Source organism: Bicyclus anynana, chromosome 25 (genome assembly GCF_947172395.1).
Source record: "Bicyclus anynana chromosome 25, ilBicAnyn1.1, whole genome shotgun sequence".
NCBI lineage: Eukaryota > Metazoa > Arthropoda > Insecta > Lepidoptera > Nymphalidae > Bicyclus > Bicyclus anynana.
The window spans coordinates 6778595-6792411 of NC_069107.1; the positions used below are offsets into that span (position 1 = coordinate 6778595).

Here is a 13817-nt window from a genome sequence, read left to right on the forward strand (position 1 = left end):
TACTAAAAAATATATATAACCTTTTTTAACTATACTAATTTTCCCCCATTTCCCTCCAACTAAGAGAACAGCTCGTGCTAGGGGTGGATACTACAATAGTCTAACGCCTAGAAAGCCTAACATGCGCGTCATGATGCATCTCGTGAACACAAATCGACCAATAGCGGCCGAACCGGTAATATCGCGCTCTCTATCTTTACGACGAAAGAGATTCCCAGTCAGATATGTCTGGTTCGCTATTGGTCGGTTTGTCTTCACGACATATGTTGTGGCGCGCAAGATAGGTTTACTGGGATTTAACACCAACGATCAATTTTACAGTCAATTTTGCAAGCTCTTAGGAATATGAAAGTGAAAAAAGAATATCGAAATCATAGCCTTATAACCATATTTCAATATTATTTTCTACTTTTACAACTCTTGCCAACTTGATGGTGAACTTGATCGTGTGTGGCTGGCGTAATGTTAAATCTCTAGTTCCTAAGTAAAGTGGACCAAATCACTACTGTTTACAGGTCACTTTTGAAGAAATTTGAGGTTTTAATCCTAATCCATGTTTATAAATAAGGCCCTATCTAGGCGTTTGCTGTAGATTTATTGAGGCTATATCATTCATTGTTGCATTAATTGGTAGGTATCCATTTCCCCAATATAACAAAATAGCAATTAATTTACTTCGTAATAATTATAGTCAATTAATTCAGGGAAGTGCGTTGGGTGACAGACTAAGCGAGTTTGTGTAATAAACAGAAACTTGAAGGTGTGTTCAGGTAAAAAATCATTTCGATAACGAATGTTACTTCAGTTTTACACACCAACATTTTCTATACTGTCAAACTCTTGTCTGTAAAGCTTGCTAACCACCCACGGTCCGATATACCCACATGCCTCCAGCGATGCCAGTATGACGTTCGGTAGACTATCTAGACTTGACTAACTAGACTTGAAATAAAATTCGCGACCCACAACACACGATGAGTTTTACCGGACGTTATGCCGGCAGCGCTGCCGGCATGACGTGTATGGATAGCTTTATACTACTACATCTAAACAGGCTGCCTTATTTGCTTGTTCAGTTATTTATGCTCGAGCTACAACATAGATTAGAAGTCTGCTGGTTCAGTACCAGCAGACTTCTTCTTCTCGTAGGTAATCATTTTTCTGTGTTTTTCTAGTAACACTCTGGTGGTCCAGAAGTATGAACTATAAAACAAAGATTATATGGTTCATTTCACTATGCTCTTATAACCACGTTATAGTGTTTCATTAGTCGAAAACGATTCTATGGCTGTGAGCATGCATTGATGCATAAAAACCATTAATGCATTGAAGCTTGTGTAAAACTTGTTGAAAACAGACCAATCGTAAGGCTGTGTTTTAAATCGTGTTGTGATTGGACGAACGCAAGCTTAAACGCACACTTGAAGATGTGTGTGTGTTGGTAAAATAAACGAATTGATTAAAACTTCATTTCATAACAATTCTCAAGTGTGAAATAAAAGAATTATTTCACACTAGTACTCAGATGTTTCACCGGGTTATTCGCTAACACAGTTGCCTGTAATAAAAGCCACTGATTTTACTTTTCATTTAATTGTGTAATTGGAAGATGTGCAATTATTTTTCATCATTCAATAAAGATGCAATATGAAAAGTTAAAGTGTCAAATCTTTCGAAAATATTTGTGTATTTCGAAGTAAACTTTGTGTTTTTCGAAGTGTTACTTCGAAAAATACATTTTAGCGAAAAACTATCATAAATAATTATCACCAAAGAGAATAATTAATTATACTGAATTAATCTTTCGAAAGCATCGTTTGTGTTTTTCGCAGTAAACTTTGTGTTTTTCCAAGTGTCACGCACTTAGGTGCCTGTTTCTTTGAAAAACCATCATAAATAATTATCATCATGAAGAATAATTAATTATTTATGAATTACTAAATAATTTTAAGCAAATATTAATATGTCAGATTTCCACTGCGCCATTTCCATTGTTACCAATTCAACATTTCGGAAAACAAAGGAAAACCAGCTAAAGCAAAATGTTTCACATTCGCTCACTGTAAAGTAGTTTTTCTTTATGCTCACACCAATAAAACAACAAAGAAAATTGTAGACAGAAAAGGTTTTGTTTGCGTGTAGATTAAAAATTAAAAATAGAAAAGGTTTGATGTGGTATTGTTTTCATTAACCCAGTACAACAAACACCAAAAAAAAAAAACGTATTTAATATAACATTTTTATATCATGTATTACCGTTTATTTATTAGCCTCATAACTTATATTTAATCGTGAAATTAAACAGAAACCTTGAAGTGACACAGTATATTGTTTAAAGTGGTTGAATTAGTTTCGTTTTTATTATTTGAACAGTTTTAAGGAGATTTTTTTAGATTGCAAACTTGTTACACAAAAGAAGATAAAAATCGTAAAGATTGTCACGTAAAGGAGTATTTACACATAGCCTTGCCTTACTATACAAGTATAAATCGAGTCATTTAAAAAGAACGCTAATGACTTTATGGTAAAAGAAAACATATTATGCGGAAGAACTTAACTTGTAACCTAGCTAAGTAGCTATATTTAAAACTAGCAGACTTCCGCTAATTCACCTACCCACGTATTTTCCGTTTCCGTAAAAATATTGCCTATATTACTCGCTGATAATGAAACTTTCCATTGATGAAAGATTTTTAAAAATATGCCCATGAGTTTCCGAGCCTATTCTCTGCAAACAAACGCACAAAAATCATTCCCCTTTATAATATTAGTATAGATGTAGTATCTATTGATGCTCATTTAAGCTGTGTACACATAAAGTCGTCCTACGTCCTAAGCTCTATATACATATGTATATAGTGCTTAGGACGTAGGTACCTATAATGTCGCCCAAACTTTAACAAATTGAAAACCATAACGATTACTAATATCAGCTGAACAAAAACACATATTAAAGTCATCTCATAGACCGTAACCAAAGTGGTTTATTGTTTATGTATTTAGCCTGGTTCGAACTCCTATGTCTTGTTATGCACAAATATTCGTTTTATATATTCGAATTTTTTATTAACCAATTAAGGCACAATAAATATCTAACTCAAACATTAAAATTAATAAACCGTGCAGTAAACTGTTTATATTCAATGGACATATAAACCATTAGCGCTCTATTTACGTGACATCTTTTATACATTGCGTATGACTTCTAAAATATAATATCTGTGTAAATACACCTCTCAACGTTTATAGATCAACTTATGTCTACCGGGAAGCGTTTGGCTGGGAAGTACATCGGAATGGACAGAGCCGGGGTGCGGTCACTACTCAAAGGTGTTCTACTTTAAGTAAGCAACTAAACATGCCCTATGTAACCATGGTTTCTCGAAAAAGTCAAACGTAACTTCAATAGCAAACAAATCGCATTTTCTCGATAGTGAATCTCGAAACGCGGAAGTTGTCAGTGATAAAATTCGAGATGACAAACCATGGTAGGAAGGAAGTACGACAGAGGACTGACAGACATTACGAAGACGCTACAAACTCAAACGACACAGTATTCGTCACAGGGAGTAAAGTTTTCCGTTAGGTCGGTAAACCAAATGCACACACTAGGAAATCGAGCAAGGTGCGGGATTTACATTGAAAACCATTATTTACATTCACATGTGTCTTACCAGGGTCGTCTAATGATTCCATATAGTTATTGAAAAGAGAAAACACACGTATTAATTACAATTATTTACAATGTGTGCTCCTTTCTCCTGCTTATGTGCGATATTTTAATATTTTTGTAACAAAGAACAATGGCCAGGTAACTGACTAATTAACAGATAACTGATTATGAAATTCTTAACATAAAAAAAAAATAAAATAAAATTTAATAAAATGTAAACTATTTCAGTCTACATAAAATACTATCCTTTGATTTTTTTATGAACAAGTAAAAGGCCTATTTCAAGTATCTTAAATAATATAAAATCCCACTTTTATTAATCAAAATATGGCAACAACAGAATTTAAAGAATCAATATGACACCTGTCAGTGTCATTTCGCATTGTACACAGAAAATAGAGATCTATTATAATGTTCTGTGGTGCCGTATGTTAGTCCGTTATAGTAATTCTTAAGATAAATCTGTTCAGAAATTTATTATCTATACGTTTCACTATGCATATTTTTATCAACAAAAATTCGTTTGGAAGTTAGCCATTGTCCTTTAGGTAATCTAAAATTGTGTTAACAGTCATATTTACAAGAGTTATAGAATAACTTTACATTTCATTCATTACTCAATTTCATACACTGGACAAGAATTCCTAAATTTAAATTTAAAAAATTCCGAAACCGTCATTTCCCTGTTTGCTTTTCACTTGTCGGCTTTTGGGTAATCCAATCTGCTCTACTAAATTTCTCATTTACATCTCATTAAGGACATTGGATGCTTAACGTAACATCAGCCCTTGTAGCTAAGTGGCACGTCGATTCTCTTTCTACGATCGCAAACGCTTCGAAAACTAGAAAAATGTATGGGAATGACAGATCTTGATCACGTGACCTGTCGGTAGCAAATGTCATTCCCATGCATTTTTCTAGTTTTCAAAGCGTTTGCGATCGTTGGCTACAGGGCCTGTTACTTAAAATGCGCACACTGTGTGTGAAAGACGCTTAATTTAACTGTTTGTTTATCTATTTAAATGCTTTTTTGATTTTAAATATTTGATACTTAAATGACTATGACCAACTAAATTAACTACCTACCAACTATCATGTTCACATTGATATGCGTTGATCATAGGGTGAAGACAGTGACTATGGGCAAAGTTTGATGAGTTTTCAAGCATTGCAATAATAATCAAATATCATTATTAGTCTAAGATCCGGCATTACAAATATACACTCTCATCTGTTATTTATTAGTGATGAGATATAAATGATGGAAAATATTCACATTGTCACATTGCACATAGATTGCCTGGTTAAAATCTAGTAAACCATGAACTAGAACAAAGGCAACTTAATACAGTCAAATACTAGATCATTTTATCCTTAATTTTAAGCATAAAATGAGCTAGTATTTGACATATTAGACGACTAAATAACTGATGAAGGTATATAAATAACATACTGAACTGTTTATATTTAACAACCCCACAGTTGAAGTATGAGAGCAGGCAACCTTTACATATTTAATTCTGTTGGGTATATTCTTTTAACTAGTGTACAATTTTTTCAATTAACCAATGAATTAGGTAAATAAATTTAGTAAAAATTTTAATCATTCAATATCTGGCCGCAATTTTACACTATGCAATGTGTCTATGTGATTATTTTTATCGCTAATAAATAACAGATGAGGGTATATATTTATTATGCCGGATCTTGTACTATATGGGTTATATTATATGTACCAGTTCACTCGGTCTGGCAATAGTATCAACACTTTGTTTGGCCTCCGGGGACGTGCAATGAAGCTATTTGGCTGAGATTCACAAATGTGGGTCGTTAAATTTTTTTAGTCGTCTGACAGAATGTCATGTGAATGGACTAATAGTAGCATAAAAAAAAGCATTAGTTTGGGAAAAATTCGCGACTCTACTAATGACTGTTTAAAGCTTTTCTCCGTAATTGCAATACTAACAAAAATAACTATTACATGTTACATTATCTTAAAAGAAAATAACTTGGTTAAATATCAAACGTCTATTTAGTTGTTTCGAATACGTATATATAGTGGAAAACATTCAGTTCTTACGTATTTGTCACGTATGAGTCCGTAATGTTAGTAAATTTACTCATAATACTACTTTTAATTACTAGTCAAAAAGACGAATGATATCCAGTTCTGTGTATTCTGAAAGTTTTCAATGTTTTCATATTGTTACTATCGCGTAACGTAAACGCGAATTTCTATGGAAATAAAACAGTTGTGCAGTAGTGCCAATAGATGGTGTTGTTTCAATTCCTTAGAAATTCGCGTTTACGTTAACGCGATAGTAACAGTATCAAACTGCCACTAGGCCCTCTGTTTCTAGATGTACTTTTACAATAAAAAAATATCACAACGATTTCTACAACTATTTACTTCATTAAGGCCATTTAAAAATACATGAAAGATATCCAGTTTTGTTACTAGATGTATTTTAACAACAAAAAATATCACGACGATTTCTATAACGAATTGATTAAAGCCGTTAAAATTGCAAGGCTTCATCGACATCTAACAATGATTTTAAACTTATTCCGTGGTTGTTCATTATGAATATTATTTAACAGTCCCGTCGTGACCACGATCCATGCAACTGGGTCGAAATATCGACATTAAAAATCTCGTCGTCTTATCGTGGTATGTACCCGTTTAAATAATATTCATAATGACATGTATGCTCGTAAGTTAACATAATGTGTTTTATACAGCTGCTTACAACTAAACACAACCAATAAAGAAAACACCATAAATATGAGGGAGTATGCTCACCAGGATCGCTTTCGTCTTCGGACGGTTTGTAAAAACTCAACCCTAGCGAGACTACGGCAGCGACCTCCAATATGATAAGCGTGACGTCTTGCAACGCCTCCCACACCAGCGTTAGGAAGGTTTTGGGAGGTTTCGGCGGTATGAGGTTCGAACCGAACACCTCTCGCCTGTGTTGCAGGTCACCTTTTGAACCGCTAAGACCTGTGGACAATGGAGAAATTGCTGTTAAAACTATGAACACATTAGTTAGGAGACGTTTGAAAATAGTTATTTATGTCACTGTCATGTATCTAATGATGGCCATTGTAACATGAGTGTTTTGAGTGCTACAATGGCTAATTACGTGCAGTGGCATACAATACTCTTTCTAAGACTATGATAAAAGAAATAACATAACTTGGTAAATAACGCTCTGAGTTCTGATGACAATACATGACTAGCTAAGAAGCGTCATTACAAATTAAACATGGCGGCCTCCCCAAGACGGCTGATTGAAATGATATGGATATCAAATGAAAGACTTTGCTGTCAGGAATACGAAAAAAATGGTCACGTGACCTAAATCCAATATGGCGGACAGGCTATTTGAAATGCACCTCCTATATGGGTATCAAATGAAAGGGTTTGCTGTCAGAAATACGAAAAAAATAGTCACGTGACTTAAATCCAACATGACGGACATTCAAGATGGCGGATTGGCCATTTGAAAGGCACCCTCATGATATGGGTATTAAATGAAAGGGTTTGCTGAATGGGATACGAAAAAAATATCACGTGACCTATATCCAATTGTTATTTTTGGTGCGTGCTTAAAGAGTGTTTTTTAGTTTTTTTAAACTATTTTCAAGTTATTATTGTAATAAGCTTGTGTAGATCTTAACTGGAATATTCAGATTGAATACCTAAGGAGCAAATTAGCAGCAATGTCTGGCACTTTCAGAAATTTAACACGATGTATTCCACGTGAGCTTCGTTAGACTGTGTATAATACCTTAATTAAACCACATTTAATATATCTTATTGAGGTATCGGGAAGTGCTTCCAAAACGAGATTAACCCAACTACAAACTGCTCAAAATAAAATAATAAAAACACTTTTCCAATATCCTTTCCGAACATCCACCAATAAGCTATTTATTGAAACTAAAATTATGAATATTCATCAACTTTATATATGTCACGTGCATGTTTATTAAAAAAATCTTTAAACAAGACGATCCACACAAATATAATTATCACCAAAAGGAAAAATAAAACTCGTCGAGCCAGTTTCCTTACTTTACCTGTAACGAGAACAACTTATGGTAAAAAGACCCCAACCTATGAAGGAGCCAAATTTTACAATAAAATACCGACACCAATTAAAAATGTAAACTCACTCAGTGCATTTAAAACTAAACTAGCAGATTACATAATAAGTAATCCACAGCAGTTTAAATAATTGTCACTGAACTAATGCATTGAGTGAGTAATAGCAAAAAACATGATGGCGAAGTAATATAAGTTAATTTAAGTTAAAAATTACGTTCTCATGTTAGCGGTTAAGCCATTTTATGAGAATAAATATCATCTTAAACCTTAAACCTTAGATACCAAACACATCTGAACCACGTCAATATAAATGCATCAAAATCCTCAAGTTGTAATGTTGTTATGAGTGATCCCGTTCATTGGCTTCTATGCTTTACGATTATTGATATTGATCTATTTTCGATCTTCCGTAACTTCATTCACATTTTTCATCGCAGCTCACCGGTTTTTATAGTGTTAAAGAACGAGAACTAGTTATAGCCAGATATACTAATATCGTAAAGAGGTAAAGTTTGTGGTGTTGTAGGGGGTCATTTCTGGATTTACTGAACCGATTTGGGAAATTCTTTTATCACTAGAAAATTACGTTATTTGTGAGTGTCATCCAAAACCGCGTCGGCTAGTTAAGGAGGCACAATTGTAAATTGGAAGAGCCGATGGACGTTGGGGACCCAAAGTGCTGGAATGGCGACCCCACACTAGTAAGCGCAGTGTCGGTCGATCCCCCACCAGGTGGACTGACTACATCAAGCGAGTCGCAGGGATTCGCTGGATGCAGGCGGCTCAGTATCGTGATGTTTGGAAGTCCCTACAAAAGGCCTATGTCCTGCAGTGGACGTCCATCGGCTGATATGATGAATTGTAAATTGATTTACAAAACGATATAGAATAGATCTTTAATGGAATATGTGGTACTGATCAAGTATAACAATGTGGAATGGTAGACAGTGGCGTGCACTTCATAGATGCAAAAAGCGCTGCCTACCTTATGGACTCAATAAAAACCTATGCTGGACCACAGAATACGTAGTTGGAAAAGGAATTTTCCAATTTTATAGTGCATACCCCAGTTAAAAACGTTAAGGACGCCACTGATGGGCGCAGCCCGCACTACCGCGTTCCATATTTGAATACTGGTAGGTAAGGGAATGCGAGCGAGCGTTATTCTTAAAGTTTCTCTAAAAGACGCAGACGGATCTAAGTCACTGACTTAGCTTAGCAAGTTGCGAAGCTGAAGTGGCAATGGGCAGGCCACATAGTTCGAAGAGCCGATGGACGTTGGGGTCTCAAGGTGCTGGAATGGCAACCCCGCACCGGAAAGCGCAGTGTTGGTCGACCCCCCACTAGGTGGACCGAGGACATCAAGCGGATTGCAGGAAACCGCTGGTTGCTGGCGGCTCGAGACCGTTGTGCTTGGAGGTCCATTTAAGAAGCTTATGTCCAGCGGTGGACTTCCATCGGCTAACAATGTTGTTGATGATGATGATGATAATGAAGTAAGGGAAACTAGCTAGTCCATTTAGAAGTAGGTCTGGCCATAACAAGCATTTCACACTGCATGTTTCTCTTTACAAAAGAGATAAAGCATGCAACGGTACGTGCACGTGAAAACAAAGATAATCCAATGTATATTACGCTTCCAGTACAACTAAAACAAAAACGAGAATCTCAATCATCGTAAAAGCCCCCGTCTTACGTTATAGACCAAGAGCCAGCGACAGCCAGACCTTCGTAATTTTATATAAGCTGAAAGTTTGTCAGCTCATACTCCTACTATAGATAGGTAAATATGGTAATTAGTTATGGAGTTTGGATTGTGGTGGCTTTGGGAGGTAGCAGGTTTCAAGGATCCAAAGTACAAACCCCTCAACCGTATAAGTGTGAAGTGTATTTTTTTATATTTTCCTCTAAAGATTGGGTGTATTTAAACATTATATAAGTATTTATATAGTAGTTTCTAAATCTATTCTAATATTATAAAGCTGAAGATTTTATGTGTTTGATTGAACGCGCCATTCTCAGGAACTACTGGTCCGATTAGAAAAAATCTTTCAGTGTTAGACATCTCATTTATCGATGAAGACTATAGGCTATATATTATTTCCGTATTCCTACGTGAACGGGAACCACACGCGTGTAACCACGCGGCGTTGAAACCGTTGGATGCTGGCGGCTTGAGACCGTTTTTGGAGTCCATACAACAGGCCTATGTCCAGCAGTGGCTTGGCTGTTTTTTTTATTTTTTATTTTGTACAAGTTAGCCCTTGACTACAATCTCACCTGATGGTAAGTGATGATGCAGTCTAAGATGGAAGCGGGCTAACTTGTTAGGAGGAGGATGAAAATCCACACTCCTTTCGGTTTCTACACGACATCGTACCGGAACGCTAAATCGCTTGGCGGTACGTCTTTGTCAGTAGGGTGGTAACTAGCCACGGCCGAAGCCTCCCACCAGCCAGACCTGGACAAATTAAGAAAGCCTCAATCAGCCCAGCCGGGGATCGAACCCAGGACCTCCGCCTTGTAAGTCCACTGCGCATACCACTGCGCCACGGAGGCCGTCGTTTGGGTGATGTAAGTAAGTGATGTGTGTATTGTAAGTGTTAAAAAAAAGTAGTCCGGTTGTGGCTGGCTCTTAGTCTATTATAGTAATGTTTTGCTGGATTGTCTAGAAATCAGACGGATTACCAGTTTGATGTAGAAGGCATTGTTTCGGGTGCACGAGTGTACTAAGAACAACAACGCCCGAGGTATAGGGTAAACAAGTTAAGTGTATTGGAGCAATAAGTTCTGTAAGTTTATTATTCAGCACAGCAGCTGTTGTGTTGTATTGAATAATAATGCTTGCATTAAAGCCAAATTGCTAGGGCATCATCTATTATATGTCTCAGACCAATTATTGTATAGGACCTGCCTCGCTAGACGTTACTTTTCTGTCAAAGATGATCAACGATCTAATGCGATTATAAAAACTGTCTCAGAATTGATGTTAAATAGTTGTAATCGTGTTCGTCGGTTAAAGAGCTCCGTAAAAATACCTTCTTGTGTAATTGAATTGTGTAAAAAACGGGCAAAAACTTCTAGTTTAGTATAAGATATATACCAAATGTAAGCTCGTTTTCCTCAGAAAATGACAGACAATTTTGTTCGTGATTATGACGGGTAGTTTAAACTAATATTATAAAGAGGTAAAGTTTGTAATGTTGTACGGGGTTATCTCTGGATCTACTAAACCGATTTTGATATTTTTTTTACCACTAGAAAGCATCGTTATTTAGTCGTCTCATAGACTATATTATATCCTTGTATTCTCACGGGAACGGGAACTACGCGGGTGAAACTGAAGGTCGGCTGGTATCATTATAAGTTCTTGCCTCTTTCTTTAACTCGTAAAGAAGTACTTCTAAACGGTTGGTGATACGAAAATACACCCAGTATTGATCACATATGCCGCTAACTACTTATAAACAATTCAGAGCTGGTCTCAACTGACATAAATAGTGTATGTTTACAGCAACAAAAGGTGATTGTTATGAAAAAAAGGGGAAAAATAATATATTTTTGGCAGCGGACCAAAATGGACACAATGTGCCGTGTTATTAAACGCCTTTAATCAATGGAACGAAAAATATAAACTGTTATGTTCCCAGATTTTCAAACATGTCAAAATGTACAAAAAAAATTACATAATGACAAATATACAGGGTGCTCGGGAGTCTTTCCGATTGAAGGTGTTGACGAGTCCACTTATAAGAGCCGAAATGCATTGCTAATATTCTTTCAAATAAAAAATAAAAACTATATATGTTTTCATACAGAGTAATTCAAATAATTCTGATTCCACATTTTCAATCATGTCAAAATGTACAAAATATTTGACATAATGACAAATATACAGCATGTTCGGGAGTATTTCCGATAACTTCAAGGTGTTGACGAGTTGTTCGTTGATGCCACTCACATGATATGCGGGCGACGGGGATAAAGGACTGCGCGGGTGTGAAGTCGTCCGCGCGGGGCAGACGGAAGGACTGCGAGGTTATGAAGTCGTGCGCGCGGGGCATCGCTACCCCGGCCCGCGCGGACCATTGGTAGTGTTACGAACGAATTTGCCAAGCTATAACAGTCTTCTGACTAAATTGAGGGGAACAGGAATATTGTTCTTATTTAAAAGAAATGACTACTATTCTAAAAAAAATAAAGTAAAGAAAAGACAAGAGGAAGACGACGACAACGACGAAATTGACAAATCAGTAGTAAAGAAATGTGAAAACTGCAAATAATCGGTAGAATGAAAGAAAAATAAAGCCGTATAGCTCAACAGGAATAAAGGGGAATGTCCATTCCCGGCCCAGACCTTTCGTCCCCGCCCCCCACTTTGCATAAAACTAAAAAATACTTGATAATTTTTGTTTAATAATGAATAAATTACTTTATCCATAGCGGTTTGCTATAACTTTCCCCAAAAAACAAGTTTCACAACGATATTTGACAATATTATAGTTGTTGTATGACATTTTTGAAGACACAAACATGAACAGTGTTGCCAGCTAAGTGATTTATTTGGTTTAATCAATATTTGAACCGAATAATAATAATCGATCTTTTTCTACAACAAAATCACCTGGAAAAGCAAAAGTTGTAATAGATTATAATGTTTTTGATTATAATATCTGCCTCACTCTTTAAAAACCATTGCATAGTCGACATTATAAAACGTTTCTTGATATCAAAGTACCTATTATATTTTTCGCAATAACCAACCACTTAGAACTCAACTGATTTTTTTAGTTTAATCGATATTTAAATGGATAATAATAATAATCGAGCATAACATTAAGAACCTAGGATCACTGCGTAGAAACATTACCAACTGCGCCATTTAAATACTATCTATACTAATATTATAAAGCTGGAGAGTTTGTTTGTTTGTTTTTGATTGAACGCGCTAATCTCAGGCACTACTGGTCCGATTTGAAAAATTCTTTCAGTGTTAGATAACCCATTTATCGAGGAAGGCTATAAGCTATATATTATCTCCGCATTCCTACGGGAACGGGAACCACGCGGGTAAACCGCGCGGCGTCAGCTAGTATAATATATAATATGAGTAGTAGCGCAAGCCCGTAACTTCGGCGCGTGCAATGCGGTTTTTTTATACAAATTTTCCATACTCTATATAAGCTAGCTACACGATCGGCCAACGCGCAAGCTACAGCTATACTAAGCTGATATAAATAAGTGGTCAAAGTGGTCTTAATAGTTGATATTCAATCCCTTTCTTCCGATAACTTTTTCCTTTCATCCGATCTAACTAAATCAAATTCTATATATTTCTATGTATGTATAAATAGTATACATATTGTAGATAATATATTATGTTTACATAATACATTGACATAAAATTGCAGGCGTCCGCAATTTTGTCCGGGTGAAAACGCAATATCATGACAAACTACTTGTATAAACCTTCTTCTTGAATCACTTTATTTATTATTGAAAACCAATAAAAAACCATTGCGTCGTGTAAAAGATGGTGAAAACAATGACGTGTTATTCTAGTAATAAAATTATTCAATTAGAAATCGATACGAAGTTATTCGATTTTTTGTGTTTCGTATGGCAACATCGATTTGACTTTTGGACAGATAGTCTGTTGATGTCTATAATTGTCAATGTCATTCTCATTTTATTAATTAGCTAATGTCATTGAATTAATTTACTGATTTTGTCTGTTTTCTGTTTACCTTTAGTATTTTTTGAAACGAATTATAATTTTTCAAACTACAGCTATAATATAAATAAAACTTGCACGAAGTTAAATTCGAAATTCGAATAATGTTGACCCTGAACCGGAAAAATTGCAAGTTTATTTCAGCTCTCAGATGTAAATACAAGAGGACATTTACGCTGCATTAATCAATGTTAATATCAATATTAAAATTATTATAGTTGGCATCAATTGTCAATAAAATGTCACGAAAATACGAATACATTCTGTTTGAAACATGCTCGTAAACAAGTACACAG

General features: G+C 35.5%; 1 protein-coding gene across 10 annotated transcripts in view; it reads right to left on the reverse strand.

The window, feature by feature from the left end:
- Nucleotides 1–13817, reverse strand: part of LOC112058339 (plasma membrane calcium-transporting ATPase 3) — a 254080-nt gene that overhangs the window by 50002 nt on the left and 190261 nt on the right. For all 10 annotated transcript variants that reach the window (XM_052889311.1, XM_052889313.1, XM_052889316.1 and 7 more), the window contains one exon: nucleotides 6477–6677. In XM_052889311.1, coding sequence (XP_052745271.1) covers nucleotides 6477–6677 — 201 coding nt within the window. The remainder of the gene's footprint in view (nucleotides 1–6476; nucleotides 6678–13817) is intronic.